Here is a 24,974-nt window from a genome sequence, read left to right as displayed (position 1 = left end):
TTATTTTTCATGTACCCCTAAATGGTTCAGCATGTACCCCCTGGGGGTATGCATACCACTGGTTGGGAATCAATGGTCTAATCCAAAATTGGACTTTCTATATGTTTGGTTATTATTATTTGAATACACCATGTTTCACAAATTTTGTCATGTTGTACCATCATTTTGTATTTTGGATATTAGGAAAAGAGGATATTAGGAAAGAACTTGACATTGTCAGCATCCAGGAATGTGTTAGCAGAGCTAGTCTCAGGTGGTATGGTCAGTTAAACAGAATGGGTGAGGAAAGATTAGCAAAACAAGTGTTTTCTGCCAGGTTGGCAGGAAAACGACCCAGAGGAAGACCAAGATATAGGTGGATTAATACGGTACAAAGTGCCTTAGACGATAGAAATATAAGATCTAATAATGTTGGAGTCTTGACAAGTAACAGACTGATTTGGAGGAAAATTGTAGATAGGAAGTTAGTAATGATGTAAATTTTTCGTGTAGTACTATCATATCCTGTACTTTCCTTGAGGGTACATGGCAGTTATTTGATGATGATGTTTCACAAAGAGAACCTTTCATTTTAAGCAGTAAATGAGAAGTTAGTGCAGCATGTTAGCTAGATTGAAATGAACTTGCAATAAGAAAATTTATCTATTTATGGTTGACTATAAATTTGCTTCTGATGCACTAATCCTTTGGTGTTATCTTAAAGATGTTTTAATGGGTGCATTCCCTTACAGATTTTGAGATGGGGTGGCGTCTTTCAGATAAATTTTCCACAGTCATTATTAAAAATGGGAACTGTTTTAAGTCCAGTTTTTTCCCATGGAACAGGCAAACTATCAGCACACATGTAGTTGACAAACATAAAACACTACCATCATAGTCTTAGTGTTGGTTGTTTCAGCTATAATTCAAATGAATCAAATTTAGAGTCTACAGTGACAGTTGTGGAATTTTTTTTCTTGGTTATAAAGTATATTATACAGAAAAGGATATTCTTGTTTCCATTTTAAAAATTTTATGGAATTTACAACCGTGTTAAAAAAACTTTTTATTATCCCGACGTTTCGATCTTCACATCAAGATCATCATCTGGATCGTATATAAATATACAGAACAAGCTGAGTTACATCATTAACTGTAAGCTAGAGAAACAATGATTTGATCACATGTTATTCTACTGGCGTGACCTCTGGTGGAAACAAAAAAAATAATAATAAATTTTTATTTATTTTTTTATTTTATTTTATTTTATTATTATTATTATTATCATTTTTTTTTTTTGTTTGTTTCCACCAGAGGTCACGCTAGTAGAATAACATGTGATCAAATCATTGTTTCTCTAGCTTACAGTTAATGATGTAACTCAGCTTGTTCTGTATATTTATGTACGCTCCAGATGATGATCTTGATGTGAAGATCGAAATGTCAGGATAATAAAAAAAGTTTTTTTAACACGGTTGTAAATTCCATAAAATTTTTAAAATGAATGCTGATCACCCGTGTAACCCTAAAAGAAAAGATATTCTTGTTTTTGTCCTTTTCTCAAGCATTAGCAAAGAAAGTTTGCTTGTGAAGTACAGTATCTTTACAACTTCTGTGGAAAAAGAAAAAAAAAACTTTTTCAAAAACTATCTCTAATCCAGAGTATCTTAATAATAATTTTGCTACTTCCACATGGGAAATGACTCCTGATTTAGCTTTCAGTATTCCCATGGATCTAGCTCCAGCTGATTAGATCTGGATTCTATAATAGTCTGATGTGAGGTCATCTGCATCCATATCCAAGTAGCCTAGTCCTGAAGAGGCTTTATGTGTAAACTTTATTTACTCTCACTAGAGTAAAAGATTAAAACAAATACAATTTTTTGTCTAGTGTAATTTAACTTTGCAACTAAGCAAAAAAACTTTCCACAACTATCTATAATCCAAAATATTTTAATATGGAATATGCCATCTCTGCTTGCATGCAAAAAAAGCCCTGCAGTCATTTACCCCGCAGTATCTCCCTGCATCTGGCTCCCACTGATGAGACCTCAGTTAAGGTAGAAACCAGTCTAGTTAGTGACCCTTCCCATAATGCATAGCAGTATCCATGTTTGAAAGGAAGTTTACTATGCATTACGTAAACCTGCTATCCACGTAATGCATTACCATGCATTACGTGGATAGTAGGGCAGACTTTGTTTACTCTTATTTGAATAAAGGATTAAAATAAGAATATGTGATTTCTTGTCTTGCATAATTTACTTTTTTTAGAACATCTTTTAGAAATTTTATGCTAAGGGATTGTGAAAGAAAGAAAATCATATCATATGAGTAGATAGGGCCTCATAATTTATTCAAAAAAGTAATTAATGAATTAAGGTCACTAGAATTTAATGAAAATAACAGAATAGTAGAATCTATGTTTTGTTATTATTTTTGCATTTGATATCATTCGGATTTGGAATTTTGTCTTGTTACTTGAGAAAAGAAAAGATAGGTTGTTACTTTGACATATTTTAATTCTTCATTTGTTTTTGTCTGGATTATAGTATCTTTTATTTTCTACCAAATGTGAAAATGTGAAAGAGTAAATTGTTAAAAATATAAATAACTACATCATTATGAAATATGCCTGGAATGTATTACCTTCATTTCAGGCAACCACAACTGTGTTAGAAATAATTACTTTAATTTCCCAACATTTCATCCTTCATATTAAGGTCATAATTTCAGACCACCCTCGTAGTCTATGAGGGTGGTGTCTGAAAAGTTCTCGGCCTTGTCCATAGATGGCAACACTATTGGCAAGATTTTTTTTTCCTAAGTTGGTACATCTGTCATAAGCATCCATGTGAAAATTGCAAGTATTCTAACAAGTAGCTTGTTTTATACAGTTGTCTGAAGCAAAAGTGTTGTCTGTATCCCTTGAAATGGATAAAATTAAGTATCGTGCGGTTATAAAATTCTTTGTAAAGAAGGTTGAATGCCAAAAGAAATTAATTCGAAGTTCATAAAAGTTTATGGGCACTCTTCTCCTTTGTTTTCGACAATTAAGAAATGGGCTGCCAAGTTTAAACATAGCAGTACCAGCCTTGAAGATGATACACGTGAAGGATGTCCAAAAAGTGTAACAACACCAGAAATCGTTGATCAAGTGCATGATATGGTATTGGATGACCGGCGAGTCGAAGTGCGTGAAATTGCTGAGACTATACTATCTTTTATTATTCATGAGAAAAGACTCGGTTTGCAGAAGAAAAAAAGTATGTTTCATCAGGATAATGCACCTGCCCATAAAGGTGTTTTGGCAATGAGAAAATTAAGGGTTCTGCACTATGAATTATTGGAACATCCACCCTATTCCCCAGATTTGGCTCCCTCTGATTCCCAAAACTAATTCTCTTCCTCGCTGGTCATTGTTTTTCTTCAAATCAAGAGGTGATTGCAGCTGTCAAGGGGCATTTTGCAGATCTTACTGAGAACCACAGGATAATGGCACTGGAGCATCTCTGGAATAAATGTATTAGTCTTAAGGGAGATTATGTTGAAAAATAAAAATAAGTTTGAAATTATAAATTTCATTGTTAGGCCGAGAACTCTTCAGACTACTCTCGTATTTCTCTGTCTAATACTGACTACAAGATATTTTTCTGCATTATCAGTAACAGGCTCATAGCAGGAGCGAGATACATATTTAAAAGCACGTAGGTGTTTGGAGTTCCAATCTGAGCAATAGAATTTAATCCATTTCTGCTGTGTGATCTACTCTTCTTAGTTAACACGAAAAAGCAGCCAATGACAGTACTATCAGTAGACCTTACTCACGCATTTGATAATATCTGGTATCCCTTTCTGTTCCACATCCTCCAGCGAATTGGTGTGGGTAAAAAGCTGCTATCCATCATTGAAGGAGCCTATTTAATGGGTTCCTATCAGACCTGGTCAAAATTCAAAAAGGAGTTGAGCAAGGTTGCCCTCTTAGTCCATTGCTCTTTGTATTGGTTTTTGAACCTTTCTTACAGGAAGTCGACAATACATGTGCTGTTCATGGAATAACAGTTCCTTCAACTATGAAAGAAAATAAGGTATTTGCATATGATGCTGATGATGTAGTGGGCACTTTGAAGGCCCACTAATGCAGACAAGACAAAAGTTTTTGGAGAGCAGGATCTTGGAGGCATTCCTTTTGAACTAACCCCCTAAGAGAATCCCTCATTATACTTGAAATTCCCTTCTCCACTTATCCAATATTACCAGTTCAAGTACTTATATACAAGAGCATTGAAACCTTAGAAGACTGGAAAATTAGACCACATTCCTTTTTTTTTCCCTAAAGCCATAGCACTCAAAACCATAATCTTCATTGCTCAGTTGTACATAATAAATATTACAGACATCACAGAAGCTGAAGAAAAACAGTTATACAGCAAGCCTGTGCAATTTTTTTTATCCAGCTGATACCACGAAGTTTAAAAGGAATTTTTTCAACTGTCAAAGAAGCACAAAGGATTGCTTCCAAGTCTTAAAATTCTGCTATCCAAGCCATACAACTTCAAAAATGCATAAAATGTTGCAGACCAATCACACATGTGCAGACCTTCTCTGTTATTACCTGGGTTTTTATCTTCCCCTGTTTGGAGTAAATGATTATAAAGGTCCAAAAGCTGAGATTTTTCCTGAATCAACATTCAACAATACGACTTACTATTGTATAATTAAGAAAATAACATTTGACGGTTTCAGCTCTGTATTGAGGTCATCATCAGGAAAACATGTGTACAGGACACGACACAAAAGTAAGATGAATCTAAATGCTTTGTTAATCATTTACCCTAACCTCAGGTTTTAAAAAATAAATAAATAGAAAGAATATTACTAAATAAATTATATACATAAAAATTCATACCACTATCCAACATAAAAACTAGGGATCATCAGCACCCTCAAACACAGAACCCCAACAATTTGTTCCAATGAACAGGTTCTGAACAAAGAATATGAAATTAGTAGTGAAACATTTGTAAAAAATAGCTACATAAAAGAAAAAAAAAACGTTCACAAGATCTGCACAAAAATGCCATTAACCCGGTGAGGTGGGAAAATATACCAAAAGTTGTAAGGTGGGATCCCACAAAATAATGTATTGTATTTATAGACATCCATATCTTTTTAATCAATATTATTTAACCTGGACATTTAAACATTACATATTGTTGAAGTGTCCTGTAATTTTACAGAATAAAAATGCAGATCCAGAGAATTAAATTTTTCATCATCATCATCATAAAATTCCTGCCATGTACCCTCAAGGGGTGTACAGGATATGACAGTACTACATGAAAAAATTACATCATTACTAACTTCCTATCTACAATTTTCCTCCAAGTCAGTCTGTTACTTGTCAAGACTCCAACATTATCAGATCTTATATTTCTATCGTCTCAGGCACTTTGTACCGTATCAATCCACCTACATCTTGGTCTTCCTCTTGGTCGTTTTCCTGCCAACCTGTCAGAGAACACTTGTTTTGCTAATCTTTCCTCTCCCATTCTATTTAAGTGACCATACCACCTGAGATTAGCTCTGCTAATGCATTCCTGGATGCTGACAATGTCAAATTCTTTCCTAATATCCTCATTTTTAATATGATATTGCCATTGATGCCATCTGTTCACGCCTCTAATCTTTCTCAGGACTCTCATATATGTGGTCTCTAGTCTTTGGTCAAGTGTTTTACTTCTGACCCAGCTCTCAGATCCATAAGTTAAAACTGGTTTGAACACTGCCTTGTATACAGCTAATTTAGTGTTCCGACTAATTTCTCTCTTATTCCATATGAATTTATTCAATTGACTTCCCACCCTACCAGCTTTGCTGATTCTGTTGTCTATTTCTATATTTAATTTACCATCTTCACTAAAAATTGTGCCTAAGTAGCTGAAATATTTTACTTGTTCCACAGGTTCTCCATTCACAACACAGTTGACATTTTCAATGATTCTGCCTATTTTTATTGTCTTTGTCTTTTTATTGCTGACCTTCATACCATATCTATTACAATAGCTATTCAATTTAGTCAGAGAATCTTGCAGACTTGTAGCGGATTTATTTAGAAGTATAACATCATCCGCATAAAGCAAAGAGCTGACATTAACATCTCCAATTTTGATATCAGGTTTAATACCACTTTCCTTCAAAATGTGATCCATATAGATAATGAATAACAGAGGGGATAATGTACACCCTTGTCTCACACCAGATTTAACATTAAACCATCTTCCTGTACTTCCTTCAATTCTAACTGCTGACTTACAACTCAAATAAAGACTAAGTATTGCTTGATATAATGCCCCATTGACACCATATAACTGCAGCGTATTGAATAGCTTCTCTCTTGGCACCTTGTCATATGCCTTTTCCAAATCGACAAAACTTAAATACAGATCTTTGTTATATTCCCATGCTTTCTCGACTATTTGTCGTAAAGTGAAGATCTGATCCTGACAGCCTCTATTTGGCCTGAATCCAGCTTGTTCTTCACCAAGCTTTTCTTCCACAATTCTTCTCAACCGTTTCTCAAGTATACTTGCATAGATCTTGCCAGGAACACTCAGTAGGGAAATACCTCTGTAATTCTCACATGCAGTTCTATTTCCCTTTTTATATATGGGTACTATGAGAGCTCTACTCCAATCATCGAGAATTCGTCCCTCTGTCCATGCTTTCTGAACTATGCAGTGCAGCCACTGTAAGACTCTTATACCACCATACTTCAGCATTTCTGGTCGAATATCATCTACTCCTGCTGCCTTTCCACATTTCAAGCCTTTAATGGCTTTTTCTACTTCTAGTATGGATATGTATTCCTGACTGCATGCCTGGTCAGTGTTTTTTACCACTGTGCTGTCGTCACTGCTTGTTTCATTTAGCAGTTTTTCAAAGTAATTACTCCATACTTCACGGATATCTTTTTCTCCTGTTTTCATGTCACCTTTATCATCTCTAATTTCTTTTACAGCACTCTTTCCTCCATTCTTAAGCTTCTTCAACAACCTCCAGAATATTTTGCCACCTTCTTGATATTTATTTTCTATATTCTTGCCAAAGTCCTCCCATGACTTTTGTTTAGCTAGTTTTACACAGTGTTTAGCATTCTTGCATTTGTCTCTATATTCTCTAAGAGCACAAGCTGACTTATTTGACAGGAACTTTTGGTATGCTTTCTTCTTTTCCTTCACTGCCTCTTTAACTTCCTGTGTCCACCAGGGAGTTCTGATTTTTTTATCCTTACAGATAACCTCACCACATGCCTCTCTGGCAGAATCATTCAATCTTTTCTTCAGAGTTTGCCACTGAATCTCCAAGGTTTGATTCCTGTTCTCAAACTCTTTCATTTTTTCTTCAATAATCTTTGTGTATTTTAGCCTACAGTTCACATCTGAGAGCTGCTCAACTTTTATTCGCTTTAAAACTTTCTTACATGTTATTCTTTTCAATATGAAATTCAATTTTATCCTGCTCAAGACTAAATAGTGATCACTTCCAATTTCAAATCCTCTGTACACTCTGGTGTCCTGCACCAGGGAGAAAACATCACTATCAACAATAACATAGTCAATGAGACTTTTCTTATTCCTTGCCTCTTCTCTCCATGTGAATTTGTGCACATTTTTATGTTGGAACATGGTGTTAGTAATAACCAGTCCATGTCCTGAGCAGAAATCCAACAGATATTTGCCATTATTATTAGCTTTGCTCTTTTCTCCAAATTTTCCCAAAATATTTTTGTATGTCTCACAATCATTTCCTACTCTGCTATTTAGATCCCCAACAAGGACCAACTTTTCATTTTTCATTGTGTCAGTTGCTTTTTCTAAAGCCTCAAAAAATTCCTCCACTTCTACCTTAGTAGAACCTTCTGTGGGACCATAGGCACAAATAAGTCTCATTGTCCAGTTCCCCATTCTCATATTTGCCCACATTACTCTACTTGAGACTGACTGCCATTCAAGAAGATTAGCCTCGTATTTTGTGTTGAATACTATGGCTACTGTTTCTTTTCTTTGATTATCATTGCCTGAATATAACATTTTGTATTTATTGCTCAGAAAGATCTCACCAGTTTTGGTCTTTTTTGTTTCAGTCACCCCTATTATGTCGATCTGGTACTTATCTAATTCCTCAGCTAGCTCCATTTCTTTGCAATTCAGGCTTCTTACGTTGATAGTACCGATCTTTAACTCTGGTGATGTTGAGTTGGGGTTTATTTTCAGATTTGTTCCAGTAGCTGACTTTTCGCTGTTCGCCCTGGTTCCCTGGCGAAAACAACGGGTGCCTTGTTTAACCGGGCGACGCCCCAGCCGGCATGAAATTTTGTCATGTTGTACCATCATTCTATATTTTGGTTTAACCAATAAGAATACAATTTGGTCGGCTAAATCCCAAATTGCCAGCCCATCCTCGTCCGTTCAGTATCCAAGTAGATACCCAACAGGGTGCACCACGAGAAGGTGAGGATTGGACATTAGGTCAGAAGCCCTGGTCGGTTCTCCGCATTCCTTTAAAGGCTATGTGGAGGTCTCCTCTCAGTTATACAGCTTTGACCCTTAAGCACCCCAATTAAATTTTTATTAGCCAAAAATACTTAACTAATTAAACATCTTTATTTTTACTTTTAGTGTCATCTATAAGTTGACGTAACCTCTGTTCTTTCTGCTCGTAACTGATCTGGTAAAAAAAAAGATATTGTTCTCAAAATACCCTCTAAATATTTACAAAAATGCATTTCCTTATAGTTGGTATGTAAAAATATAAAAGACACAGCAGTAACGATAATATTTTAGTAGAATATACATGAAAACAACTTACATTTCGGAAATAAATATAGTCACACTTTTGGTAAGGTGGGGTCTGGTGGATCCCAGCACACTTTACGCCTCTGCACACTAAACTTGCTTGCGTGCAACAGCCTGTCGTCTATGGCATTGAATAGCGAGTTACGGGAGGGGAAGCTATACCGAGGCATGACTCACTGCCAAGCATTGTTAAAAAAGTTATAGTCAATTTAAAATCTTTGGGGTCAGTGACACCCCCACCTTACTAATGCTGGGTTAAAAGCAAAAAAAAGATTACCATGCCATAGCCATACCATGCATTAGGGGAATATCAGAAAAAATAGAACACTACATAAATACAGTAGTAAGGCAACCTTCAAACCTCCTGCAAAATTAAGAAATATACTCAGCTCATCCAAAGATCCTCTTCCAAACCTTACTCACCCAGGAGCTTACAAAATTCAGTGCACATCTGCAACTTACCTTACATAGAGGAAACAGGGCACACCATTCCAATAAGAAAGGATGAACACAAATGCCACATTAAATTCCTACACTATGATAAAACAGGCCTATCAGACCACAGACTGGAAAGGCACCAAAACCTGGTTTGAAAGAAAGTTCAAAGAAGCCTGTGAAATGCTGAAACATCATCCAAATCTCAACAAGAATGATGGATTAATAATTCCAAGAATTTGGAGGACCCATCTTCAACCTGTATAGTATCCAGAAACCCCAAACAGAAGAAAACCCTAATATGAGAAGACTGTAGAAATTGTTTAATTTCTACAGTTCTGCTATAAAACCTTTTTCTTTTTTTTTTTTTATCTCATATGTATGAAAAGTTTATTTTATTTTGTGAATTAATTTTAAATTTTGAATATAATTTATTTAGTAATATTTATTTTTTTTTAGTATTTTTTTTTTCACCAGAGGTCAAGCTAGTGTAAATGATTAACTGATCATTTAGATTCATCTTACTTTTGTGTAGCATCCTGTAACTTGTGTCCTGTACATATTTATATTTTCCTGATGATGACCTCAATATAGGTCGAAATGTCAAATATTATTTTCTTAATTATAAGTAAAGTAATTATTCTAACACGCATGTTATTATAGCATTAAACATTATGGGACACTAAGGCAATTGATATGAAGTCATTAGCCCCCTATATCCAAGTACCCCAGTCATGAAGACACTTCACATATAAACACTTGGATAAACGATGAAACCAAGAATATAATTTCTTGGCATTTTTAATTTGGAAAAGTTATCAATAGCCAATTGCTTCACTACTTTAGACCTACTGGTTACTTTATGATCATCGCTATGGATTCCACAGTTCTTGTTCCACAGCAGACCTCCTTGCTAACCTTACCCACCTTTGGACACAAGCCATGGAAAAGTTCTGAAAAACTTAAGTGGTCACTTTCTATATTTTCAAGGCATTTGGTCGAGTCTGGTAACATGGCCTTCATACCAAGCTGCTATAAGATGGTAGCTTGGTAAGATTTATTTGTAAAGAGAGGTATTCCTCCCTCTCTTTACGAATGGATTGCCAGTTTCCTTGCCAGCCACTCACTGCAGATTATGGTGGAAAGTTTCCTTTCATCAGATTTCTTAATTGATGCTGGTGTACCCTAGGGCTCAGTACTGTTACCTACATTCTTCCTTCTGTACATTAATGATCTCTCCTATTCCCAACTTTGCTGATGACAGTACTCTCCACTCTTTTTCATTTTCCAAAATTTGTAATTCTCAGGTAACTTGCACATCAAGATCTTTAACAGTCTCCTAAACACTGATCTCCTTTCCATTCTCAGGTGGGGGCAAGGATAACCTGCTGAATGTTAATGTCACCAAAATGCAATCCTGTTTCATTTCTTGTTCTGCTTTCTCCCTTGTTTTTGACAATATTCGTCTTACCAACCTAGACCAGATTTCTCTCCTTGGGGTAACTCTCAGATCCAATCTATCCTGTCATGAACATCAAGTCCATTGCTTCTTCAACCTCCAGAAAATTTGATATTCTCTTCCGTTCCAAACAGCACTTCTCTCCTGCTCAACTCCTGACACTTTTTTTTAAAGTTCAAATCTGCTTAACCTTAGAATACTGTTTCCACATTTGGAGTTGTGCACTTAAAACTCCTCCCATAATGTTTGATTGTATACAGAAGTGAGCAATTTACTTAATTGATGACCCCTCCCTCCAGTCACTTTCCTGTAGACTTTCTGTTGCTGCCTTATGTCGCTTCTAAGGTATTTTCACAAGCACTGCTCCTCTGAACTAGCCACAATCCCTCCACTTTCTTGTACTCATATATGAACATGAGTAGTAGTTGTGTACATATACATACCCCCCCCCACACACACACGTGTATAGCCAGCCTGGTTTGCCGAGTGGTTAGTGTATCCACTCTCCAGCCAAAAGGCTGTGGGTTCAAATCCCACCGTGGACATGAATGTTTGTGATTGTCTGAAAATATTAGTGGTGGTGGGCTGTAGATGGCATTGGTGTAGTTGTGGTTCATTGTAGTTGGTGGATTGAGTGGTGGAGATAGAGATGTAGAGTTCGGTACTCTTCCTCCAGGAAGTCTTTGGACTCCCTGGAGGTGTCACATAATAATAATGATAATAATAATAATATATAAAATTAAAAAAATTTAATGACCAGAAGCCGAGAGATTCCAGTATAGAAAAACTATTTATTATTTGAACACACAACTAGTTTCGCCTTCTTAGAAGACTTCATTAGGTTCATAACATGTAAAGAGAAATACAGAAATATACATTACAAGAGAACAACAGCTATAAATAAACTTGCAAATGTATTGCTAACATTTGAAGGCATTCTGGATGCCATAGTATTGTTGGGCACATTCACATAATCTCATTTATGCCAAAGTTGGATAGCTGAAAAGTGACAATTAGATAGGTTATAGCTAAGGTTAATATTAAGATGGACCAGATTGAAGACAATTTCTGTTGATTTCACAATTCTTCTTTGCAGCTCATTGTAGCATCTAAAAGTGTTTGCTGATTTGTTCCAGATCACTGGATGAGTGACAGAATCTTCATCATTAAGGTGAACAGAATTAAGAACATAATTAGATAGTGTGCTGGCTGTAGTTCTTCCATAGGTGAACCTGTTCTTTCATATGCAACTCAGTGGATTTCTTTCTATGGCCAAAATAGGGTACATTACAAATATTTTTTATATTTTTGTATCTCTTGACTTCTAGTCATGAAATTTCTTTAATTAAGTTGTATAGCTGAGTAAATCCATTGAATCAAACACACACAAACAGATGAGTATGCTTCCGAGACATGTTATTAATGTGACTTGTAATAAACAGAAATTTAGCAAGTGCTTATTATTAGTTTCTTTTCTTTAGATTTTCCTAAAACATTTCCTATCCTGCTATTTAGGTCTCCAGTAAGAACCACTATTGTATTATACTTTTACATCTAAGTCTTTTTTTAAGTGTAGCTCTGTTTTTTGAAACAGATTTTTTCAGGATATTTCATATCAGCAAGATAATTTTTTGCAACACAGCTAATAAACAAACAAGATAAAAAGATCTGCCTTCCTATATCCTTTTGGAACCATATGCAACAAAGTGTGACAAATATATGAGAATGATCGTTAAAAACAGATCAGTTAAGCTAACTTAATCAGGATTGAAATGTAACAATAATTTAAAAATTCTAGCTATTAAAAGGTTGGATAAACAGAACTTTACTGTATTTGTTTTATTAAACAACGTATTAGTGGAAACAATTGAAATATTGAACGTCAAAAGAGGTAAAGAAGCTTTCATTGGTTTGCAAAGTACAAAAGAAAACAAATCAAAGAATCCTCTTCATATTTCTTGAAGCTTTTTTTTTTTTTACAGGTTACTACCACCACCTTAGATCCAAACAGATGTGAAAGTTGTTATGGAGCAGAAACCGAACATAAAAAGTAAGGTTCCTTGCTTTACACTGACCTGTTTTTTATATTTTCAAGTCTCTTTCACCATTATCCTGCTCTCTTGCTCTCTCTCTTGCGCTCACACACATACACACACATGTATTAATAAACATTAATATATCATTTTGTAATATCATTGATAAATTAATCTATTTATTTATAACTAATATGAATAAAGTTGCTCATTTAAAATAGGTGGCATACCAATAACAGTTATTGTTTCTAATTATTAAAAAGTTGCTCTTTCTACTGTGCATTTTGTTCAACTAAAATTGAAGTTGATGAATAAACTTGTGTATGGATGGACAGATGGACAAAACCAATCTAATGGGTGTTTATGTATTTTGCAAATGGAGAAAATCGTACTTTTTGGCATATGTATGATTGTGTAGGTGATCAATGAACATCACCTCTGACTAGACACATAATGATCTTACTGCATACCTCACGTAATCCTTTTCCAGAAAGACATCAGAAAAATCTTTCAAGTCTTGGATATTGTAATGTGATCTCGGCGGCGATTTCGTTCCTGACAGACTGTCTTAGGACCACAGTTATGCCCCTTAGACAAGCAACACGAGTTATTTTTCCACTGATTAAACACCCAGATATCTAACTTTTTGAGAAACCAGTCAGCTCTGTCTTTTTCAAAATCATGGCTCCAGCCAGATGGGTACCCACAATAACCCTTTATCAAACTCTGAAAGATATTTTGTTTTTGCCATTGTGATCAACACTATTGAAGTTTACTGCACAGCACATTCTTAAACAGTTGCCTAGAACAGGGTTTCCCAAATTGTGTTCCACGGAACATTGGTGTTCTGTGATGTCAGTGACCAAACCATATATTTTTAAAGATGGAAGTAATTCGGAAAAAGGGAATACCATGTTTATGACTGGTCATAAAAATTGCCTGCAAGCTGATTACAACATTTGGCGGCGTATCCTCTGTTCTCAAAACTGAACGAAATAACATCTGTGTTGCAAATGTTGGTGACCAATCAGCAAGGAAATATAAAGAAAATTTTTCCACTGAAATTGATGATCAAGGTAATCTGTATCTGGTTCTCAAATCTAGTAATACTGAATACTTTCTTTGCAAGTTTGTATGGTAGGGTGAAAGTGCTTGTTTCAACACAGTAGTGCCATTATTTTTTAAAAATAATAGGCCTCCAGATTTAAATTTTAATATGAATAAGAGACAAGGGACTTTGTTTAATTTTGGTGTTAAGAAATCTCTTATTGAAGGTTTGTGACCACAGATAGCGATTCATCCACATCCTGGAGATTGCTGCAAAGCGATCTCCAGGATGTACAAAAGGTGGGGAAAACTAGCAGCACACAGGAAAAAAAATCTGGATTCACTCGTAAGTACTTAGAATAATGTTATAAATTTTTGGTGATCAAAATGGGATATGTCAATGAAAATCAGCACAAGTTAATTTAATGATGTTACCCTGAGGAAACCACAATATGCTACAAGATTTCATTAGTCCAGTGATCGATAACTGATTTAAATGTAATTTTATATTTGTCAACATGTCACACCGTACATAAGTGTGCTAATACTCTTTATGATTATGCCATAATTAGTTATTAATACATTACAAAATAATCAAGGTGTTACGTGAAAATTTCAGGATTTGTGAAGTGTTCCCTCGTAGGAAAAATCTGAGAAACACTGGCCTAGAACATGTCATGATGCACATGACCAAGTAATTTGCATATATCATGCATAAGTAACGTTTACATACATCTGCATAAATGTTTATAATTCAGTGGTTAGTATGTGTATATACTAATTCTAGAAGCATCAGCATAACAGGGAGGTGTTTTTGGCATTGTTTACTGCAACCTTGCCAGAAGTTATAGGCATTAGTGAGATTTGGCTAACAGCAGATGATGTAGTTACAGGAATAGAATGTGATGGATTTAGTATTTTCAGGAAGGATAGGGTAGACAAGCCAAGGATGGGGTACATCTGATGATAGCAAATCAATTGCATCTAACAAGAAAAGGAGTTAGTCAGGCAGATGGCAGTTCTTTCGAATCAATCTGGTGTGAGATTGAGGCCAATGGAATTGATTGATTGATTGCTGGAGGGGTGAGAGGAATGATGTGGAAGACATGCATCAGCAGATTAGTCTAACGAGTGCAAGTTGTGTAATTATTATAGGGACATCAACTTTGGAGACAAATTGAAAGGAGGAAATATCACGTCACAGGAAGAAAAAAATGGAATTTATACACTCATTGAGAGATAATTACTTGAATCAAAATGTGATGGAGAGGATTTGGTTGCCTAGTGTTGGATGCTGTTATAAGATCAGATGAAGTCGGTTGATAGGTGAGAAAGGGAGGAATAGATAGAAACATTTAAGTTACTTAAAGGATTTTATAGGATTTATGCAGGAAAAATGTTTCATCACTTGGCTAAAAGGGAGGAAGAACAAGTGGTCATCCCTGGAAATTGGGTAAGAGTGGTTAGCAAAGGTGTGAGGACTAGATTTTTCACTTGGATAGTAGTGAATGGGTTGCCTGAGTCAGTTGTTAGTGCTTTATCTGTTAATGGTTTCAAGGAGAAGTACATTAAGAATCAGCATCTGTGAAGTACTTGCTATTTTTTGTTAGATTGAACTCCTTGAGTGGCAGGAATTGCATGAGCAGGACCTAACTTGCCATCTTCTTGATATTTAATGTAATCTTGATGTTCTAAGCAAACAGCAGTTGACCTTATTGTTTGACCAAAGTGAGATAGACCATTATGATTCAGTTCCAGTAAACCCCAGTATATGAGGGTTACTGGATTCCACAAGAAGGTCAGCGAGAGTAGGTGAATTAGAGGGTCCATCATCATCATTCCCTTCACTTTTTTTCTATAGATGAATCTTGACATTTGATATCCTGTATCTCTAACAAATCTGAATTGTTTTGACCTGTCTGCAGAAAATATTTTTTCACTAATTCCAGAGTATCAAACAGCTGAATATTTGTAATGAGAGAAAGTGTTTAAATTGATTAGAATACTGGGATCACTTAAGGGTCAAAACGAGATAACTGAAAGGAAACTTCCTCATAACCTTTTAAGGAATGTGGAGAACTGACTGGAGCTCCTGATCCTTACTTTCCAATCCTCACCTTATTGTGTCACACCCTATCAGTAAGTATCTACCTGAATACTGAATAAATGAAATGGACATTTGTGTGAAAATGGCAATTTGAAGTTTAACCAAACAGATTGTATTCTTTTTTGGCTTAAAACCAAATGACAGTGGTTGATTGTTTTAAGCCAATTTAAAACCAAATGACAGTGACGATATAATAAGATAAAAGTCATGCTGACTGGGACGTCACCCAATTTAAAAAGAACCAGGGCAAACAATGAAAAATCATCTACTGGAAATTCTTAACATCTGCAGAATTCAAGATAGCCACAATAAACATAAGCATTATCATAAACATATCAATGGAAAAGGAGTGAAATTGACAGAAGAATTAGAAAAGCACACACTGACATAATTGGTGTTACTGAAATGAAAACAAAAACAGGCGAGATTCTTCTAAATAACACCTACAAGATGTTGTATTCAGGCATTGCTTGGGGAAAGGAAGGAAGGAAGGAGAAGCTATAGTCTTCAACACCTAACACAAAGGTTATCCTCTTGAATAGTAAGCAGTATCAAATATAGTGATGTTAGCAAGTATCAGAAAGGGGAATTCGACAATGCAACTTATTTTTGCCCATGGTCCAAAAGAATACTCTATTAAAGAAGACTTGGAGGAATTTTTCAAGTCAGAGAAGGCAGCTGATATATATAAAAAAGAAAAGTTGGTCTTGTTGGAGATCTAAACAGCACAGTAGGTAGGAAATAAATACCAGGCATATAAAAAGAATAACAGAGATAGAAAACTGGTGTAGAAATCTTGATATTTAATTATAAAATATTTGCTTATATTTCATGGGCATCTTCAGTACAGAAATGGAACACAAATTAATACAATTTAGTTAAGAAAGAATTGACTGTTTTTGTTACCTTACTGTAGCTACTATGATAGTGCTTTTTAAAATCTTTGTTATTTATTTAATTTGCTGTTCCATTTCTGCACTGAGTACAGAAATAGAATGTCAATGATGCCTGAAAAACATAGGCAAAATTTTTACCACTGAATGTCAATATTTTTATGTGAATTTTATTTTATTATTAATATAATAATAAATTATTAGTATACCAATAAATTAGTGCTCCAATTTAAAACCATCTAGAAATGTGTTAGTAATGTGGTATGGTGCAAAAAAAAAAAAAAAAAAAAAAAACAGTACTGAACTTCGACACCCCTACTGTACACACAGTATGAGATATGCTGTTTGACTGCATACACATTAATAGAAGAACATGTGTAAAGGCTACGCCATTACCTTTAGCTATAGCAATGGTGACATTGGATTTATTTTTGAACATTATTTTCGTTCACATGGAGTTGGTGGAGCAAATGAACCAAGCCTATCATGTTTGTGAATTACACTGAATATCATATAGAAAAGAAAAATGTGTGTTTTAAAAAGAATCAAAGCTTTCAGAGGTTATCTGCAGACTTGGTATACAAATATTATTGGAAGAAAAGTGAAGGAATTTAAAAACAATAATCAAACCTTGGAGACATTGGCAGTCTCTGAAGTAAACATTCATTGATTCAACCAGAAAAACGTGTTGAACATCTCTGTGAGGATAGAAAAATGAGAGCTTTATGATAGACTCAAGAAGTGAAAGAGGCAATCCTGGAAGAGAAGAAAGCATATTGAAAGTTCCTAGCAAATAAGTTCACAGATGCCCTAAGTGAAAACAGAGTAAAATATATGAAAGCAAAGCAGTGTGTAAAAGTATCTAAAAGTTTTGGGAAGACTGGTAAGAATATAGAAGATCAATATCAGGAAGTTTTAAGATGTTCAGGAGGCTGTTGGAAAAGCTTAAAAATGGAGGAAAGAATACTGGAAAAGGAATCCAATATGATAAAGCTGATATTATTTATATGGGTACTCTGTAGAGTTAAGACTCATTGCAGGAGACCCACACTATCCATTAAGACAATACCTATCATGTATCTCGTTAAACTTATTAACTGTTGGGGCACTCACAACTACCTCTAGCATTCCATTCCACTCCACTCATTCGCCACTCTCCAAGTGAAGAACCTAGTTCACGCCCTCTTAGACAATTTCCAAGTGTGACCCCTTGTTTTTCCCCCCCCCTTCTTCCAATGTATTGAAAAGTTTCTTTTGTGAATCTCATAGAATTCCTTGGGTAACTAAGTTTCTATCATATCCCCTCTCCTCTGTCTGTCAGCTAAACTCTGACAGGCAGAGGAGAGGGGGGGAGAATATCCCACAAACCTTCAATCTATCCTCATAGGAAACATTCCACAGATCCCTCACAAGCTTGGTCACTCATCTCTGAATCATTTCCATTAGAAATGCAGATAACCAAATCCGTGCATAATAGTCAACATATGGCTGAATCATAACCTTATAAAGAGGAATAATAACCTCGCTATCTTTATTTGTCAATGTGTTCTTCAGCATCCAAGTATTCTTGCGAGTTATTTTGCTAACACTTGCAATAAGTCCTGTGAATTTCAAAACTCTATCCACCAGCACTCGCATATTCCTATCCTCATCAATTTCCTGTAATCTGGTACCATCAGTATTGATATAAGTATGTAACCCTTTCATCCCAAAGTACATTACTTTCCATTTTACAACATTAAATCGACAACCATTGTCCTTTTCCCACACTGCCAATTTATTTATATCATCCTGCAAGATATCTATATCACCTTTAGCAACTATTGCCCTCCCCATTGTTGCATCATTAGCAAACAACTGAATGTCTTCTCCCCCCTTCAAATCTTCTGCTATACCATTAATGTACAAATTAAAGAGTAATGGTCCTAGTACAGAGCCCTGGGGCACTCCGCTAGTCACCCTCATTCTCCTTTATTCCACTCCACTATACATCAACCTCTGTTGGCAATAGGAAGTTAGGAATAATGTAAACTTTTCATGTATGCTATCATGGTATGCTGTATATATACATCTTGAGGGTATATATCAGTAATTTGTTGTTGAAGAATACTGGAAAAGTGTTTTTGATATATGAGGGGGAATTAACTGAGACACAAGAGGGCTAATAACAGTTGTTTCACTAGCTTATATGTTGGACCAGTGCAATTCACTAATGCCCTCAATGGAATATTGGCTTTATAAATTTTAGCAGTTCGCACGTTAGGAGTTTCTAGTAAAGTGTGTCGTAATTTTATTTATTAACTCTGCCTCATGATATCATGTCATTTAAGAGCTTTGTTGATCTGTGATTGATTGGCATTGCAGTTGCAGATCAGCAAAGCTCTTACAAGGTGGGTTCCAAAGGTTTCTGGTCTGACATATAAAATTGATGCCAATTTTGAAACAGCGTGCATGACAGATAATACCATCTATGGGGAGCTTAGTCTATTAGTTTCAACTCTCTACTTGCATTATTCAGTTGGAGGCACTCATTTGACTAACACATGGCATGCTAAGTGGCTATAATGTTAAAAATTGAGTACTATGCTGTGATAAAGTTTTTCACCAAAGAAGGGCTTTCTCCAAGTTCTATCAAACAGCAATTGGATAGAGTTTATGGGGAAGCTTCCCCTTTATATTCCACTGTGAAGGAATGGGCTAAACAGTTTTGCCTTGGATGAGAGCATCAAAGATGATCTTGATGATCAGTCTATGGAAGCGATGACTGAGGAAAATGTCTCTTTTGTTGAGGAGGAACCTCTGAATGACATGGCTGAAGTTCAAAGAAATCTCAGTGAGGTTGAGGCTTTCTATAACAACTGTCTTTCGTATCATTCACGAGAAGCTTCACATGACGATGGTCAGTGCAAGGTGGGTTCCCCGACTTCTCTTTTTAATTCAGAAGGAGCATTGTGTGACCTGTTCCTGCAAGTTTTAGAGCTTTTCTGAAGGAATCAGAGAGAAGTGCTGGAATCCATTGTTACCAGGGATAAAACCATGGTCCTTTATTATGATCCTCTTTCCAAAAGGGAATCCATGAAGGGTGCAAACCAGGCAAAGCACCACCGAGAAAAACCAAGGTCACTCAGTCCACCAAGAAGATCATGGCAACAATCAAACAAGAGAATTCCATGCCAGGGAATTCTCTTGATTGACTTCAAGGAAAGGAATACCACCGTGAATGCAGAATATTATGCTTCATTCCTGCACAAACTGCATCATGCCTCGAAGGAGAAGAGACGAGGAATGCTAAGTCATGGTGTTCACCTGCTTCACAACAATGCTTCAGTCTATATGGCTATTGTTGTGAAGGCTGCAGTGAAGGGCTGTGGCTTCCAGGAGTTTGAACACCACCCTACAGCCCAGATCCAGCACCCAGTGACTACTATCTCTTCTCAAAACTGAAGAAAGACCTTCATGGAAGAAAATTGCTAGATAACAGTGAGGTGAAAGATGCAGTTTTAGGCCATTTTGCAGACAAAAGTACAGACTATTTTTTCAAGGGCATAAAAATGTTAATTCAAAGATATGAAAAATGTATTGAAGTAAAGGGAGATTATTTTGAAAAGTGACAGTTGTTTTCTTTCTATCACCTCTAAAAGTTAAGCCGGGAACTTATGGACCCACCCTCGTAGATGAAGTAATTCTTAAATTCAAATCAAGATAGATTAATAGGGGGCTCTACTTTATATAAAATTTGTGTACCTTCAAAAAGTATTTTTCTGGCAGTATTATATGGAATGTAACAGAAATTTGCTTCAATGTAATTGCAAAATCTTATGTATAGAACTAAATGCCATGACACAAGCATATATGATATAATATTTAAAAAATAGTAACAGAATGACATTTAATTTTTCCTTACATGAGTGAAGATCGAACTCCTATCATGGATAAACAAAAAATAATCGATAAATGGAAATCTTACGCAACCAAGCTTTTCCAAAAGGACCCTCAACTGACTAACGATATTTTAGACGGAATTTTGCCAGGAGGTTCGGAGAAAGGAGATTACCCAATATTAAAAGAAGTCATTGCAGCAGTTAGCTCCTCAAAAATAGGAAAATCACTGGGAATTGATGGTGTTACAATGGAACTGATATACGAAGGAGGTGACATCATTATAGACACCTTGCTAAATTTATTCCAGGACGTATGGAACACTGACTTGGCCCTCTGATTGGCAGACCTCTGTCCTTGTACCTATTCCTGAAAAGGGATGTAGCAACTATAGAACAATAAGCCTTATTAGTCATCCAAACAAATCCTGTTCAAATATTATTGTCAAGAATCGAAAATAAAATAGAAAGCAGACTATCAGATGAACAAGCAGGTTTCCAGAGGTCCAGAAGTACAATCGACCATATTTTTACAATACACATACTAGGTGAAAAATACATAGAACATAACAAAATAATCTGTCACAACATTTTAGACCTTCCAAAAACTTTTGACTCAATATGGCACGAGGCATTATGGAAAATTTTAGAACATTATGGTATTGACAACAAAATCATTAGGATTATTAAATCTCTTTATTCCTCATCTGATATGAGAATTCAAATTAAAAATTACAGCAATTAACCGTTCTGGGCAGAAAGAGGGGTAAGACAGGGATGCATCTTGTCCCCTCTTCTTTTTAATTGTTTTCTAGAATATATCATAGATGAAGCTCTTCATGAATATGACACTGGAATAGTAGTTGGCGGACTAAGAATAAATAACTTATGTTTTGCAGACAATATCGATCTTCTGCAGAAAGTGAAAAAGAATTACCGAGGAATTGTAATTGAGATCGAGGCCGACCATGATTACAAGAGATAACCAGCCGCGTTTTCAGAACATTAAAAAAATATGGATTATACATAAATCTACAAAAAACAATGACAACCTCAAAATCAGACATTGAACTCTTCAAGATATAAATGTAAACAAGTTCACTTATCTAGGAAGCATGTTGAGTCAAGATGGCCTCTCAAAAACCGACATTAAATACCGAATTGCTAAGGCAACCGTGGCCCTACAGAAGTTAAAACCATTGTGGGGAGATAACAGAATAGCAATCACAACCAGACTAAGACTAATTGACACCTTGGTGAATTCTATCTTCTTGTATGGTTGTGAGGCCTGGACTTTAAGATGAGAGGAGACTCCTGTCTTTTGAAATGAAAACTTACAGAAGACTTTTGAGAATTCCCTATACTGCTCACGAAACCAATGAAAATGTCTGAAAACTGATTGATTCGGTAGACAGGAGAGAAAGGGAAAATATTCTGACAGTCATCAGAAGAAGACAGATGAAATGGTTTGGACATGTAGAGAGGAGCTAATGGCATTCCAAAGCAAGCCTAGAAGGAATCGTTCTGGGATCAAGGGTTAGGGGCCGACCTTGATTAAAATGGACAAATTCCTCTCTTTCTCAACTGACATCAAGAACAAGAGACCGAGATGATTGGAGGAGACTAACAAAGAATATCACCTACCAGCCACGAGTGACCCAATGGTCCATTTAGGACTATGGGAGAGAAAAAAAAAAGACATGAGTGTCATTCTGTATTTTTTTTTTTTTAAATGTGATACATTAGTGCTATTGAGTGGGTTAAAGATTTTTTTTTTTTTTTTACATAATCTGGAAACCCTGCTCTAGAGACCAAAAATGGAACTTTTTTTTCCCTAAAGGCACTCAAATATCCATGCCCATAGTGGGATTTGAATAACCTGTTGGTTGAAGGGCAGATACTCTAACCAATTGCTCAGTCATACCATTACTATTTTTTATCAGTATTTCATTGTGTGTGTTTAACTTCTCATATTTCTTGTATGCAATTTTTAAATTCTTTCTATGTACTGATTCTGTATTTAATTTTACAAACAAGCATTGGTTATTATTTCCTCCTTTCTGATTTAGATGTTGTAATACTTGTGATGATGTACAAGAAGCATACAGGATTAGAGGATGGGCTGTACCAAATCCAGAAAATGTTGAACAGTGCACACGAGAAAAGTGGAATGAAAAATTTAAATCAGTTGACAAGGAAGGTTGTCAAATATTTGGTTACCTTGAAGTAAATAGGGTTAGCATAGACATTTTAATTTTCATTACATAAATTTATAAATATATTTATAAATAACTCACCGATAGTTATTATAAATGTCTTTCATATTCCAAGTCTATATAGAGAGATATATATATATATATAGACTTGGAATATGAATATCTTTTTACCTACCATAAAAATTTGCACCATTGAATTTAGATGTCTCCTCATTTAATAGTGTGAAGTGTGGTTAGCAGTTCTGAGAGCAGCATAATGCACAAACCAGGAATGTGACAGCCTTAGTAAGGAAGGCAAAGTCAGAAAATAGATGCAGCTCATTATTCTAATTATTACTAATTATGCCCCTTTTCTGGATTGTCGCTTTCCCATACATAATTAGTTGAAATCTTTCAGTCAACAGTCTGCTATCTTTCATATTGATCTGTTATTCATTCCCATTTTCATCACATACTGTATGAAAGAGTATCAGAAAATAATGTGTAAACTGAGTCTAAGGGAATGACCACCACCAGTGGTATATCACAGAGTTCTTTCTTTGGGCCATTACTGTTCTGTTTGTAGTAACGATTTTGAGAATGGCTTGAATGGCAATATTCTTTTCTTTGTATGATGCAGGGTTGGTATGGATTATGAGGAGTGTTTCTGATAATTTGAACAGTCTCTGCTAGTATCTCTGTTACAAGAAAATGATAATCAGTATCATTTTGATGGTGCCAATCACAAGGGACTGGTGAGATTGTTAAAGAGTGAATTTTAGATTGATAGAAATTTGCTACAGTTAACTGATCAGATTAAGCACCAAGAGTGATATATAAGATGAAGTTAGGAACATCTCGCTAAACTGGTAAATTCATCACAAAGAATATGATGTGATGTTGAAGAAAACCAACTTTGAGGGATAAGGAAGTGTTTCTCTTCTCTAGAAAAGCACTGGAAAATAGCAGGAAAAGAGACAAGAAGTAAAGGAAGTTTTAGGAAAGAAGAATGGACAGAAAAGGATATAATGATATATGACAACTCCATTATCAGAGATATACTTGATAACAAGCAATGAAAGTGTGTTTTTTGAGAGCCAAGATTTGTAACATAACTGAAGCAATGTCCAAGCAAGTAGAATGAGTGGATGATGTGATTCTTTTGGTCAGAATGAAGGATCTGAAAAAAGATAAGTATGGCATGTGAGAAGAGTTGTTGAGCGACTCTTCTCACAGTGAAAACATGAACAGAAGAGTCCAGATTATTAGTCAGTTGTCACAGTATGATAGGAGGGGACTATGATTGCAAAAGATTCAGTAAACAAGCTGTATAGGAGAAATAGTGTGCACTTATGTTAATGTATGGAAAGACTTGGATGGGCAAAAGGTTGTATGTGCAAGCTGGTTACACTTGAATGGCTTCAGTATCAGGCACTTGGAGAAATTGTTTGGTGAAAGAGTGAATGTGAATTCACTCTTTCACCGAAAGGGGGAAACTAGATATGTCTAGGTGGATGCATGCATTAAATTAGGTGGTAGAAACTGTGAGTAGAAATAACGAATAATAACTTGCTTGGAATGACTGGAAAATGCAGGAATATTTTTTCAGGAACAAAAATGTAAACTATGGAAGTAGGATTAGGGTAAAAATTCAATTCTACTTTCCTGTATGAACCAGTTATGTTTTAGAGTTCTCCAAATATGCATCGGCATAGCAGTTGGCAGTGATATTATATGAGATGATCTCATATGAGAATTAGTGTATGTACTAATGCCAGAGTCATCAGGAATAAAAGTGAGGAGTTCTTAACATTGGTAGATGAAATCAAAAATTATAGGAAATAGTGAGAGCTGGTTGACAGAGGAAGATATCATTACAGAATAGAATATGATGGGTTTAGTTTATTCAGGGAATGCAAACAAGATAAGAAGAGTGGGAGTGGTGTGATACTAATGACTGCAGAAGAATTTAATTCATTCAAGATTTTTCCTCTGGAAAAATCTTGAATGAATTAAATAGTGTCAGTATGAGTAATACAAGAAATGAATTTGAAGTTTTTTGTTGTGTGAGATAGAAGTTAACAGGGCAA

General features: G+C 35.5%; 1 protein-coding gene across 2 annotated transcripts in view; it reads left to right on the top strand.

The window, feature by feature from the left end:
- The window catches only part of LOC150099419 (endoplasmic reticulum-Golgi intermediate compartment protein 3-like), a 179,384-nt gene that overhangs the window by 31,454 nt on the left and 122,956 nt on the right, over nt 1–24,974 (top strand). For both annotated transcript variants that reach the window (XM_090403787.1, XM_090403786.1), the window contains exons 5-6: nt 12,714–12,781; nt 22,759–22,924. In XM_090403787.1, the coding sequence (XP_090259913.1) occupies nt 12,714–12,781; nt 22,759–22,924 (234 nt within the window). The remainder of the gene's footprint in view (nt 1–12,713; nt 12,782–22,758; nt 22,925–24,974) is intronic.

The sequence above is a fragment of the Typopeltis vanoorti genome, chromosome 14 (assembly GCF_054136105.1).
Source record: "Typopeltis vanoorti isolate ZY-2024b chromosome 14, IOZ_Tvanoo_1.0, whole genome shotgun sequence".
NCBI lineage: Eukaryota > Metazoa > Arthropoda > Arachnida > Uropygi > Thelyphonidae > Typopeltis > Typopeltis vanoorti.
The sequence above is the reverse complement of the archived record's forward strand: the minus strand, read 5'-3'. Positions and strand labels throughout refer to the sequence as shown.